Source organism: Myotis nattereri (genome assembly GCF_964212035.1).
Source record: "Myotis nattereri genome assembly, chromosome: 1".
In the NCBI taxonomy this organism is placed as follows: domain Eukaryota; kingdom Metazoa; phylum Chordata; class Mammalia; order Chiroptera; family Vespertilionidae; genus Myotis; species Myotis nattereri.
The window spans coordinates 95,267,062-95,281,734 of record NC_138075.1 but is presented as its reverse complement, the minus strand read 5'-3'; the positions used below and the strand labels follow the sequence as shown (position 1 = coordinate 95,281,734).

The window sequence follows — 14,673 nt, the reverse complement described above, 5'->3', positions numbered from 1 at the left end:
ACCTCCTGCGACGCCTCCCCCCGGCAGGCCCAGCCCCTGATCAGCCTCCCCACCCAGATCGGGGGCAGGGCCGGCCAGCCCACCACCTGTGGCCCCTGCCGGCCCCACCCTTTATTGCCCCCCCCCCCCCGAACAGGGGTGAGGTTGACTGGCCAACGGCCCATGCCCCTCCCCCCCCACTGGCCTGGCCCCAATCGGCCCCCATCAGAGTGGGCCAGCCAGACCTCACCCATGCACAAATTTGTGCACTGGGCCTCTAGTAATATCATATATTAGAGGCCCGATGCAAGAAATTCATGCAAGAATAGGCCTTCCTTTCCCCAGCTGCTGGCACCAGCTTCCCTCTGGCACCCGGGACACAGGCTTTACTCCAGCCCCCAGCAGGCACCTGGGACCCAGGCTTCCCTCACAGCCCCAGCTTTGTCCAGAAGGTCGTCCGGAAGGATGTCTGGTCTAATTAACATATTAAGCTTTTATTATTATAGATAGGAAGGCCTGAAAACTCTACCGAAAAAACAAAAACAAAAACAAAACACCACCTGTTAGAATAAACAAATTCAAAACTTGCAGTATGTAAGATCAATATACAAATATCTCTTGCATTTCTATAAACTGATAAACTATCAGAGAGAAATATAAATCTACCCCATTTACCACTGTTTAAAAATGAATAATATATCTAGGAATAAAGTCAGCCAAAGGAATAAAAGACCTGGACACTAAAAACTATGAAACACTGATAAAAGAAATTGAAGACGACACAAATGGAAAGCTCATGGATTGAAAGATTTAATTGTGTTAAAATGTTCATACTACCCAAAGAGATCTCCAGATTCAATGCAATCCCTATAAAGATCCAAGGCATTTTTCACAGAACTAAAACAAGCAATCCTAACATTTGTATGGTACCACAAAAGACCCCAAATATCCAAAGTAATATTGAGAAAGAAGAACAAAGCTGGAGGCATCACATCCCCTGTTTTCGAACTATATTACAGACCTATAGTAATCCAAACAGAATAGTATTGGTATAAACACACATATGTCAATGGAACAGAACAGAGACAGTCTGTTTAATAAATGGTGATGGGAAAATTGGGCAGGTATATGCAAAACAAACAAAACAAAACAAAACAAAAAAAACCCTGAAACTAGACCACCAACTTACACCACACATGAGAATAAACTCAAAATGGATAAAAGACTTAAATGGAAGTCATGAAACCATAAAAATGCTAGAAAAAAGCATAGGCAGGCAAAATATCAGATACCTCACATAACAGAATTTCACAGATACATCACCTAAGTCAAGAGAAACAAAGGGGAAAATAAACAAATGGGGCTACATCAAAATAAAAAAGCTTTTGCACAGCAAAAGAAACCAGCCTCAAAATGAAAAGGGAACCTACTGTATGGGAGAATGCATTCGCCAATGATACATCTGATAAGGGGTTAATTTCAAAAATATACAAAGAACTCATACAACTCAATACCAGTTAGCCCAGCGGTTCTCAACCTGTGGGTCGCGACCCCTTTGGGGGTTGAACGACCCTTTCACAGGGGTCACCTAAGACCATCAGAAAACACATATATAATCACATATTGTTTTTTGTGATTAATCACTATGCTTTAATTATATTCAATTTGTAACAATGAAAATACATCCTGCATATCAGATATCTACATTACGATTCATAACAGTAGCAAAATTACAGTTATGAAGTAGCAACGAAAATAATTTTATAGTTGGGGGTCACCACAACATGAGGAACTGTATTAAAGGGTTGCGGCATCAGGAAGGTTGAGAACCACTGGGTTAGACAAACAGTGTAATTGAAAAATGGTGAAGGACTTAAATAGACACTTCTTCAAAGAGGACATACAATGGCCAAGAAATATCTGAAAAAAATGCTCTAAGTCACTAATCATCAGAGAGATGCAAATTAAAACAACAATGAGGTACCATCTCACACCTGCCAGAATGGCTACCATCAACAAATCAACAAACAAGTACTGGTGAGGATGTGGAGAAAAAGGAACCCTAGTACACTGCTGGTGGGAATGCAGACTGGTACAACCACTATGGAAAACGTGTGGATTTTCCTCAAAAAATTAAAAGTGGAACTGCCATTTGACCCAGTGATCCCATTTCTAGGAATATATCCTAAGAAGCCAGTAACACCAATCAGAAAGAATATATGCACCCCAATGTTCAGAGCAGTGTTATTTAAAGTAGCTAAATTCTGGTAATAGCCCAAGTGCCCATCAATGGATGAATGAATTAAAAAACAGAGGTACATTTACACCACGGAATACTATGCAGCTGGAGAGAGAGAGAGAGAGAGAGAGAGAGAGAGAGAGAGAGAGAGAGAGAGATTTCTTACTCTTTGAGACAGTATGGAGGGACCTGGAGAGTATTATACTAACTGAAATAAGCCAGTCAGAGAAAAACAAGTATCACATGATCTCACGTATATGTGGAATCTAATTAACAAAATAAACTAATGAACAAAATAGATCCAGAGACATTAAAGCGTGCAACAGACTCAGATATTTCAGAGGGAAGGGGAGTGAGGGGTATGAGATTAACCAATGAACTAACATGCATATACGCATAGCCCATGGATAAACAATAGTGTGGGGGAAGGCCTGGGGAGGGGACTGGAGCAGGATGGAAGAAAGAGGATTAATGAGGGTAGGGGGAAGGGACATCTTTAATACTTTTAACAATAAAGATAAATTTGAAAAAAAAGAGGTGCTCATTAAATCTTAAAAAAAAAAAAAAAAAGGAGACATACTAATGGCCTATAGGTTTATGGAAAGATGCTCAATATCACTATTTATCGGGAAAAGGCAATCAAAATCACAGTGAGGTATGAGTCCTCACCTGTTAGAACAATTAGGATAGCTTTTATCAGAAATATAAGAGATAAATGTTGGTAAGGATGTATAGAAAAAGAGAACCCTTATACACTATTGGTGGGAATGTAAAATAGTACACCCATTAAAGAAAAAGGTAAGGTTTCTCAAAAATTGAACTCCTAGGTATATATCTGAAGGACTTCAAATCTGTAGTTTAAAGAGATCTGTGCATGCCCATAGTCACTACAGCATTATGATAGCCCAGATATAGAAACAACTTAAGTGCCCATCAACAAATAAATGGATAAAGAAATGGATTACACACACGCGCGCGCGCGCGCGCACACACACACACATTATTCAGACAGGAGGAATAAGAAAATCTTGCCTTTTGTAACATGAATGGAATTTGATGGCATTATAATAATTGAAAGAAGTTAGATAAAGACAAATCCTATACTTATATGTAGAATTCTAAAAGAGCTTAATTTGTAAAAGTAGTAGAATGGTGGTTACCAGGGCCTGAGGGAGATGGGAATGTTGTTTGAAAGTAGAAACTTGCAACTAATAGAGAAATAAGTTCTGGAGAGCTAATACACAGCATAGTTATTATGGTTAACAATACAGTTTTATAAATTTCAAAATTGCTAAGAGAATAGAACTTAATTATTCTCACTATAAAAAAGAAAGATTATGATGTGATACTATAGTGGTGTTAGCTAACACTACTGTAACAATGATTTTGTAGTATATAAGTATGTAAAAGCAACACGTTGTATACCTTGCACTTACAGACTGTTATATGTCAATTATTTCTCACATAAAAAATATTCTGGAAGAGCTGTTTAATAAGTAAATGAAAAAGCATGGAAATGACTTAACTTTTCAAAGAGCTTTTTCAGAAGGTGGTATTTTCCCATTTGACACTGAGTATAAAGAATGAAGATTCAAGTAGCCATAATTCAGTACCCTGAGAAACATGCAAACCTCACACCATGTCAGAACTTGATGAGCACTTAGGTACCCCTTTTTGTTTCCATTTTCACATTTCCCATTTAAAATGCTGAAGAAATGCAACCTATGTTTCATTCAATAACCCAACAACTCCTGTGACTAGAACTCAGGTAAATATCAACCTATTTCAAGTGTATAAAGATATAAAACACGGAGTCAATGTTAATAAAATAATAAAATATTTTACCTTCTGGGTCATAGGTTTGAAAAACTCGCCTGGCTTGTTCTGAAGGAGCCTCAGGGGCAACCAAAGCCATATCCTGAAAAGACAAACAGCATGCTATTCACTAGTTACAGTACCAGGACATTAAAAATGAAGAGAACAAATACTAAGATAGGACAAAGAAATGATGGCATTTGGAGGCAGAAGACTTCAAGTTATATTTATATCATAGAGTGGTGACTAAATAAATCACAAAATCTCTGGGCCTTAAAAAATGGGAATAATCCTTCAACAATAGAGAACTGTTCTGAGAATGACATTCAAAGCTTTTTATAAAAACACTTAAAGTCTAATATTATATAGGTAATTACTATAAAAATGCAGTCTGTAAAAATTAATGACTTATACATTTGCTTTACATTATAGTCCAAACAAGAATATAACTTAAATATAACTTAAAATATAGTCTAGCTTTCAAATATTTGAAAATTAAATCCAGAGGTATATGCTAGAAAACAATTACATAGCAATGCATTTGAAATTTATTACTTTAGGGAGCATGCTATATCAAACCTAGCCACAGATCAAAAATTAAGTTCTGCATGTCCAGAATTTTATATTTTCTTAACTCCAAGGAAATACTGGAAAGGCAAAATGACTAGTATTTTTTCCCATACAACTCATTCTCTATCATAACTCATTTCTTTACACAGTAATCCATATAATAATTTACTAGAGGCCCAGTGCACAGAATTCATGCATAGGTAGGGTCCCTAGCGGCTGCTGCTGGGCCGCCAGATGGGGCCTCCCTTCATTCTGCACCACCCCCTGGTGGTCAGTCCATGTTATAGCAAGCAATCGAACTCCCAGTATCCCGGTCAAACTCCCGAGGGGACACTTTGCATATTAGGCTTTTATATATAGATAGATGATAAATAAAGACAGTACTCAGTGTTATCTTGGATTCTTCACAAACCTTTACTCCACATATTTAAACAGTTAGGAATTCTACTATTTAACTGACATGAACCCAGACTCTAGGCTCCAGAAGTTTTCTTGTATTCACAGCTTTAGTTTCAGGCTTTGTCTAGATTGTGTTCACTTAGACAAACCTCATCAGAGAAACAAGTTCTCAAGTATCCCTATTTACCATCTTGAATCTTTTTAAAGATGTTGCGGGTTACAAATAATAAATACAAATTAAAATGCTGTTCCTCTATAGTAATAAATTTTTATTAAAAATGTAGCAATTAACTTTTGTCCTAATCAACCCACCTTTACCTCAGAGATGAAGAAACAAACTATAAGAATCTATTAGAGTAGTTCTCACCCAGGAGATTAGGTGCCTGAGCACCCATAATAATATGTTCAGTTTACATGGGATTATAAATTAAATGGGGATCAAAACAAGGCAATCTATGCAAGCTCTTACACATTTTTTATGTATTAAAAAAAGTATATTTTACAACATAGTAAGATTTAGTCATGGGTATTTATTTCTCATTTGCTATCCCTTAATAGCAACTTTTAGGTTACCCTTTTCCTGCATTTTCAATATTATTTTGTAGAAAATAGCAAGTCAAATGACATGTTTTCATCTAGCCTAACTTCCAATGTCTTTCTGATCCAGTCCTTTATTGCTGGATACTTGGGCTGTGTCTAATCTTTTGCTATTATAAACAATACTGCACCAAATAAACTTGAACATGTAATTTCATACATGTGTCATTGTATCTGTAAGACAAAACATCAGAGTAAGCTTGCTAGGTTAAAGAAAGAGTTCATTTATAATTGTGGTAAATATTGCCAGATTCTTGAGTTATGTGTGTTCATTTAACCTATTTTGAACAATATTTATTTAAAAATATATATATATACATATATATAATATATATACATACATATATACATATATAATATATATACATACATATATATACATACATATATATAATATATATATACATACATATATATATTATATATATATATATATATATATTATTGATTTTAGAGAGGAAGAGGGAGAAATAGAAACATCACTGATGAGAGTTGCCTCCTGCATGCCCCCTACTGGGGATCAAGCCCACAACCCAGGCATGTGCCCTTGACTGGAATCGAACCCGGGACCCTTTAGTCTGCAAGCCAACACTCTATCCACTGAGCCAAACCAGCTAGGGCTGAACAATATTTCTTAAAACTCTTTCCCTTTTCTGATATGTGAGGAACATAACCTTAGCTCTATAATTAACTTTATAACAAAGCTAGGATTATAGCATCAGCTCTCAGCTTTAGGGAACAATTATTAATATTGGGATTATTATTATTATTATTTAGCATCTTTTATCACTTCCAAACCTTAATTGCAATATTTTCTACATTTATTCCACTATAAGCTTTAGGTCCCGTAACTATTTCCATTGCTACTTCTTTCTTTTTTCAATTTTTCCCTTTAAGTGACTGTAGGAATTTGTGGATGAACACTGTACCTAAATTCTGGCTGAGGAGAAGATGCATGAGATTTTATGCAGAAGGGAATGTATTGGGGTACAAGATGAGCCTACAATCATTCATTCTATTCATCATCTGTTGCATTTCAACCTTCCTTTGTTACCAGTAAGTGATAAGGAAAAGACTGAAATGAGTTTTAAAACATTATTTTGAATTTTCTAAATATTACTTAATAATATGATCTAAATAGAGGAAAAGGAACATTGTTTTTCTTGGCCAATAAAAGCGAAAAATCTTTTTGAAGGGAGAAGTAGCAGAGAATATAATTGAAACATTACTTTATTCTTATAGAGTGAAGTTACAGAAAATTATCAGTGTTGATAAAGTTAGGCGAACAAGGAAGATTCCAGTTTTAGCCACAGAAAAAGGTTTACATCAAATGCTCCAGCATTAAAGATTTCAGAAAATGCAGGAGCACAAAAAAAAAACTTAAAGTTAACTACCTAATGCCTTGTCTCTAAGTTCCAAATGCTACAAATTAAAAATACAATATGCTAATGTAGACAGAAATAAAAGTAGACTTAATGAAAAGTTCACCACATAGCTCTTGCTCTGGTTATGAAAATATAAAAAGCTTAGGCTTTAAAAAACATGCTAGTATTCTTATTTGAATAGGCTATATATGCTGGCCTGATACTTGAAACTTGGGCAAAACTGATGGACCATGGTTTAACAAATGCTCATTTAGAGCAGAGGGTATGTGCATTTTTTTTTTTTCTGTAATTGGTGGCTTGATTTGGCCTGTGGCCCACAGTTTGCTGAATCACAATTTAAACAATAAATTATATGTCTTCCCAAATGCTCTAATAGTTATTAAACATACCTTCTTTGGGATACACCTGGGGATAAAAAGATGTCTTAACAGGTTTCACAAAGAAGCATTTGGCTCTCATCTGAAGGAGAAAATTCTAGCTAGAAGGAATAGAATCGCAAAAGGCAGGGAGATGTGCAGTAGCATAGCATGTGGAGGAACTGAAAGAGTTAAGAGGACCATGAACTGTGTGAGAAAAAGTAGTTAGGAAGAGAAATCAGCTTTAATGAAAGAATGAATTTGATTTTGAACATTCAGAGTCTGGAGGTAATGGTTGAACATCCAAGTAGAGCACATGGAGATATCTTTTTTTTTTCCAATTACAGTTGACATTCAATATTATTTTATATTAGTTTCAGGTGTACAGCTTAGTGGTTAGACATTTATGGAGTTACTAAAGGCCTGGTGCACAAAATTCATGCACGGGTACAGTCCCTAGGCCTGGCCTGCGATCAGAGCCATCTTCCCCAGCTGCCCGCAGCCGGCCCCGCCCTCTGCCGCCACCCACCCCCAGTTCCCCATTCGCCATCAGGTGATTGGTGCCTGACGGCCCAGGGAAGGGACCAAGGGGTCAGCTGTTCCCACCCACTCACTGGCCCCACCTCTGCTGGGGGTGGCCATCAGGCGATCAGAGCCTGCTGGCTGGGGAAAGGAACCAAGAGGTGGTCAGTGCATCTCATAGTGACTGGTCCAGCAGTTGTTCTGCCATTAGGGTCAATTTGCATATTATCCTTTTATTATATAGGATAGAGGCCTGGTGCACGGGTGGGGGCTGGCTGACCTGCCCTGGAGTGGGCCCTGGACCGAGTTGGGGATTCCCACTGGGGGGCGGGCCAGCCTGGGCGAGGGGTCACAGGCGGTTTGCAGGCCGGCCACACCCCCAGCTTTGTCAGGAAGGATGTCTGGAATGACGTCCAAAAGACGTTTGGTCTATCCGGTCTAATTAGCATATTACCCTTTCATTAGAATAGATCTTAATGCCTGGCATATGATGAAAATGTCATGGTTTCCAGTTGTATGCTTCTCATAGCCTAGTAGAATTAGGATTTTTGCACTAGAGGAGATTAAGGCTGAGAACCTACCCAGTAAGATACTGAGACAGATGAAAGTAGATTACTTCAAAGACATCAGAATAAAGTATTTCCAAAAAGAAATTTAGACAACTTAGTTTAGAAGTTTGAAACAAACCTGTATGTGAGGAAACAAAAAAAAAAACCTATATGTAAACTACTTAAACAGAAATTCCTTTTTTTCCTCCCAAAATACAAACCAGTAGTATTGGTCAGGTTCCACATCATAAAACTATCAACTGTAACTGTCATTACTAACAAAGTAAATTGTGTCTTGAATGATTAAAAAAACACCTTGCTTTGCTCCTTTGGTCTCAATGATATACTAATAGCTATTTGCTAAACTCCTTAGGAATTAACTGTTCTTAACCTATTACTTATTTTAAGGTGTGTTTATATTACAGGGGTGGGGGGGTGAGAAAAGAAAAGTAAGTACAGCATTAAAAAAAAAAAAAAAAGATTACAGTGAATTCTAATAAACACATTCCAAAAATTGTCATCCGCATATCAGTAGTCTTCTAAATTGATTATTGTGTTGCTTATTTTAGTACTTAGAATGCTTTTTAGATTACTATAGAAAACAATCTCTTAGTTAAAGCTTATTTAAATGTTTGCAGATGAAATAATAAAAGCTACAAAACCACTTTCTATTCCCATTAAAGTGTTTAATGTTGAACTTTTAACGTCCTAATTTGATTTAAAGTTACAAATTCTAACCCAAATTTTTACCAATTTATTTTACTTAAGCACTTCTGAACAAGGTTCTTGGTTTAAAGATCTATAGCAGAATGATCCATGTAGCAAATTTGGTGATAAATTAATATTAAATGTTTCATATTTACATAGTAAGATTGAATAGCAAGTATAGAATTCCATTCACTTGAGAGTCCTTTGCAATCTTAAGCAAAATATTTTAGTGAGAATATAAGTGCTATATTTTTCTCACTACATATAAAATGATTTAATTATAAAGGATGAAGTAAAATAAAACTTTGGTGTAATAACTGTGTAACTGTGAAAAACAATATGAAGAAGAGGATTCTAACCCTCACATTTCCCACTTCCAAGGCTTAACACAGCGAGAACTTTTAGATTACATATTTAATATATTTTCACTATATAACTATCCACACACCCATAATGTTTTAAATACTGTCAAGCTTATTAAATGGTACAGAATGATCCAGTCTGTACATTTAAGTTCACGATCTAATAAAAGAGAGAAAAAAATATGCTACTATATGCTTATTTCCATGAATGGTATTAAAATTATCTTAAGAAAATTACCTTCTAAAAAAAAGTTAAACATATATTAACCCCCCACCCTAAAAAAAACTGTTGGGCTATAAATAAAGATTCCAATTATGTAATTCCAAGTTATCTAAGTCAGCAAAGATGCTTTAAGTATTTTCTATTTTTCATCACTAATCGCAGTACTTAGAAGAAATTTTCAGTATGTATTGTACCTGAAACTCTTTTAGATACCTGACTAGGAAAAGATCTTAACATAAGAGTCAAATATTTAAACACGTTTATTTAGCTATTTAAACTCTGACTTACCATCAAAATTATTGTTATACTATAAGTAGTTCTCCACATTATTCGAATATAATCAGAAGCTTTTATCAGAGGAATGCTAGAGCAAACAATTTCAAATCAGTCAATTTACTTACTGGTCAACAGGGATTGCTAGACAATACAGCTTTTAAAATTATCTAGCCTCGGCCAATTTTCCTAAATTGGCAAAGTGCTACAGAAGAGAAGGGAAAGAAAAAAACCCAAGTTGTAATGGGACTATCTAATTACCTACAGTCATGAAACAAATATCTCTTTTTCATGTATTTCTGTATGTACTATCAGTATAATTATTCACTATTCACCATAAACCTTTTAAAATGTGGAAATACTAGCTAACCTTCTAAACGCCTATTGAAATACAAGGAAGGTCTGTATTCAGTAGGTATAAGTAATTCACTACTGGAAAGGTCTTTAAAGTTTATTCATTATACTTTCCATCATTATCAAGAGCAATCTGCTGTCATGAGTAATCAAAAAACCTCTGAGACCCTTATCTAACTTTAGAAATGATCACACATACATAAATTACATTTTAGCTTGCAGACATTTATGGTGCTAGGAGCTCTTCCAAAAAAATAAAGTTAACTAGTACATAACTTACCTTTAAGCTTTAAGTAAAATTTTACTAAATCACTTTATAATGTTTGATTTTGACTCTTTATTCACTGAATATACTTGTGAAAGTAATTTGGGAACTATCTCAAACGGATTGTTTTAAACATTACCAAATGTCCTCAAGTATATCATGTTCTTTAGTGCCAGTATTAGACACACAATTCAGTTAATGCCATCGATTCAAAGTAGGTAGGACAGTGGGTTTTTTTCTTACTTTTCTTTTTTTTAAAATATATATTTTATTGATTTTTTACGGAGAGGAAGGGAGAGGGATAGAGAGCTAGAAACATCGATGAGAGAGAAACATCGACCAGCTGCCTCCTGCACACTCCCCACTGGGGATGTGCCCGCAACCAAGGTACATGCCCTTGACCGGAATAGAACCTGGGACCTTTCAGTCCGCAGGCCGATGCTCTATCGACTGAGCCAAACCGGATAGGGCTTTTTCTTACTTTTCTGTTATTTGCCAAGTAATGTGCAAAAGTCCCAGGCTATCTCCACAACAGCCCATTGCTATGTGGCATCAATTTGTGTTCTATCAGCAGAGAAGTAAAGGTAAAAAATATAAAGCAAAGTCCTTTGAGGTTCTTTCTCCATAAAAACATAAACTCTAAATGTACAAGTGGAAATAAGGAAGTAGGAGGAAAAGTCTCCAACAAACGATTTACCATAATCATTACAATTACTAATACTAATGAATGGACTTCTTTTTCTCCCTATTACCATAACTGTACAACTCACTCTAGCCTTTCTCAACTGATTTCCATCAGAGAATTCATCGCTAAGGCCTACGGCATCTTGGTGTAATGACTTCCCTATACATCTAGAATCACTTTCTGTGTTCTCTCCTTCATATGAAGAACTGGGCAGAGAAAAGCTATTAGCCTTTTAACTACTGTATTTCATTAAGAAAACAGTTTACATAAACTATTACTCTCTGGGCATATGAACACCTGCATATTCAAGAAAAAAATATCTGACTTTTATTATTTATTTATTCGTATTGATTTCAGAGAGGAAGGGAGAGGGGGAGAGAGAGAGAGAAACATCAATGATGAGAGAGAATCATTAATCAACTGCCTCCTGCACGTCCCCCACTGTGGATTGAGTCCACAACCCAGGCATGTACCTGTCCACGAATCAAACCATGACCTCCTGGTTCATAGGTTGGCATTCAACCACTGAGCAATGCCAACCAGGCTATCTGACTTTTTTAAATGTTAAAAGTTAGCATTATACAATCATTGGTGTAAAAATCAATCTGATAGTCAGAAAGTGCCTCCTTATTTCTAGTAAAGATGCTTTATATCATTTGAATTTAAACTTTGTTTAATCACCTGAACACAAAGCAACCCATAGTGATAAATGATATTATTGATCTAGATTCCTTGCACCTCCCTTCCTTGATTTATATATCACTGCGTGTTGCTATGGGGCCTGAAGTACCTCTCTGTGGGAGGGGTTTACTTCCTCGATCCACTGATATCAGATTTGGCCCGGTAAATTCTTTTGGCCAGAGCAATGTAAGCAGAAGTGACATCATGCTAGCTCCTAGAAGCTTTAGTGCCATCTGTGGTTTTGCCAGGTGTCTTTCCCTTTCCCCCTCTGCCAGGAGAACCGTACATTACTGTCAGAGGCTGCTCCTTCTGTCCAGGTTTTAGCATGAAAGCACATGGAGCACACCTGCAGCCAACATGTAAATTAAGAGAGAAGTAAGTTTTGATGCATGTGTTTGAAGAGGGGGTATGATAGGAGCAGCTGTGCCCCAGTATAGGCACAAAGAGGGTGCGCTGTTTGCAGAGAATTTAAATACAACAAAGCTGACTTTGTCAAATTCTTTAATCATCGTCAGATGCAGGCAAATCTACACAACTTCCTCCTCCCTGGGGGTGGACTGCTCTCATTGCCCCTTCTTAAACACTACTGTGTAAACTGCTGAAATTTTACGGTTGTTATTCAGGAAGCTGTCAAAAGGAAATGAAACAATGTTCTGGCAGGAGCTTTATTTTGCTCCATATGCATAATATCTGCTCTTCCTATTCCTACTTGGCCTACTTTTTCCTCTTGCCTCTTCCCTTATGCTACTCACTGACACTGGTTTTAACAATACAAGCTGCATATAGAGGAATCTCTACATACATGGACTTCACATGTTTCATATGAAAATGAATGCCTAAAAAGATTGAAATTATAACCCAGACAATACTAGTAATTTAAGTTTTATAGGTTTGGATTAGTATTAATGGAAAGTGAGAGACAGAGTAATCCTCCACCTCCCCATCCCCACAACAAGTCTTACCACCTTTTCCACTATTTTAAATAAGGTTTGACTGTGAAAAAATAGTCACAGTACTCAAATTTCTAATATTCGTATTTTTGCCCTTTTATATATTTTTTAAATTAAATCTTTATTGTTCATATTAGTTGTTCCTTTTTTCCCCCATAGCTCCCCTCCACCTGGTTCCCACCCCACCCTCTGCCCTTACCCCGCCCCCCCACTGTCCTCATCCATAGGTATACGATTTTTGTCCAGTCTCTTCCCACACCCCCCACACCGCTTTCCCCCCCCCCCCCGAGAATTATCAGTCCACTCCCTTTCTATGCCCCTGATTCTATTCTATACACCAGTTTATTCTGTTAATCAGATTTTTTATTCACTTGATTTTTAGATTCACTTATTGATAGATATGTACTCGTTCATAATTTTTATCTTTACCTTTTTCTTCTTCTTCCTCTTCTTAAAGAATACCGTTCAGCATTTCATATAATACTGGTTTGGTGGTGATGAACTCCTTTAGCTTTTTCTTATCTGTGAAGCTCTTTAGCTGACCTTCAATTCTGAATGATAGCTTTGCTGGGTAAAGTAATCTTGGTTGTAGGTTCTTGCTATTCATCACTTTGAATATTTCTTGCCACTCCCTTCTGGCCTGCATAGTTTCTGTTGAGAAATCAGCTGGCCGTCGTATGGATACTCCCTTGTAGGTAACTGAGTTTCTTTCTCTTGCTGCTTTTAGGATTCTCTCTTTGTCTTTTGCTCTTGGCATTTTAATTATGATGTGTCTTGGTGTGGTCCTCTTTAGATTCCTTTTGTTTGGGGTTCTCTGCACTTCCTGGACTTGTAAGTCTATTTCTTTCACCAGGTAGGGGAAGTTTGCTGTCATTATTTCTTCAAATAAGTTTTCAGTATCTTGCTCTCTCTCTTCTTCACCTATAATTTGGATGTTGGACGCTTGAAGTTGTCCCAGAGGCTCTTTACACTATCTTCATATTTTTGGGTTCTTTTTTCTTTTTGTTTTTCCGGTTGAGTGTTTTTTGCTTCTTCATATTTCAAATCTTTGACTTGATTCTTGTGATCCTCTAGTCTGCTGTTGGAACTCTGTATAATATTCTTTATTTCAGTCAGTGTATGCTTAATTTCTAGTTGGTCCTTTTTCATAACCTCAAGGGTCTCACTAGATTTCTTGAGGGTCTCACTACATTTATCGGCGGTTTCTAGAAAATTCTTGAAAAACCTTATAACCATGGTTTTGAACTCTATATCCAGTAGTTTGCTTTCCTCCATTTCTGTCATTTGTGACCTGTTTCTTTGTCTCCGCATTTTTTAGGCTTCCCTGTGTCGATAGAGTGGCTTTCTGTGCTAGGTGTCCTATAGGGTCCAGTAGCTCAGCCTCTCCAATTACCTGAGGTGGACACCCTTGGTGCACCCCTTCGTGGGCTGTGTGCACAGTCTTGTTGTAGTTAAGCCTTGATTGTAGTTGGTATCACTGGGAGGAATTGACCTCCAGGCCAATTGGCTGTGAGAATCAGCTGTGTCTGCAGTGGGAGAACTTTTTTGCTGGAGACACCCTTATGGGGCAAGACTAGCTTCAGTGGGGCTTTGGTGCTCACTAAGTCTGCCTCCTAAGTGTGTCCCTTTTGGATCTGAGGAGTTGTAATCTGGATGGTCCCACTCTGACCACTGAGTACACTGGCACTTGGATCTCTAAGAAGGTGCTAATTTAGCCTCTGCCTGAGGCTACCCAGCAGGAGCTACAGAGAGATCTGCAGAT

The 14,673-nt window shown here is 37.0% G+C and overlaps 1 protein-coding gene across 3 annotated transcripts in view; it reads right to left on the bottom strand.

Annotated features, from left to right (window-relative positions):
* The window catches only part of MINDY3 (MINDY lysine 48 deubiquitinase 3), a 107,153-nt gene that overhangs the window by 27,676 nt on the left and 64,804 nt on the right, over nt 1-14,673 (bottom strand). For all 3 annotated transcript variants that reach the window (XM_081087370.1, XM_081087371.1, XM_081087372.1), the window contains one exon: nt 4,064-4,136. In XM_081087370.1, coding sequence (XP_080943496.1) covers nt 4,064-4,136 — 73 coding nt within the window. The remainder of the gene's footprint in view (nt 1-4,063; nt 4,137-14,673) is intronic.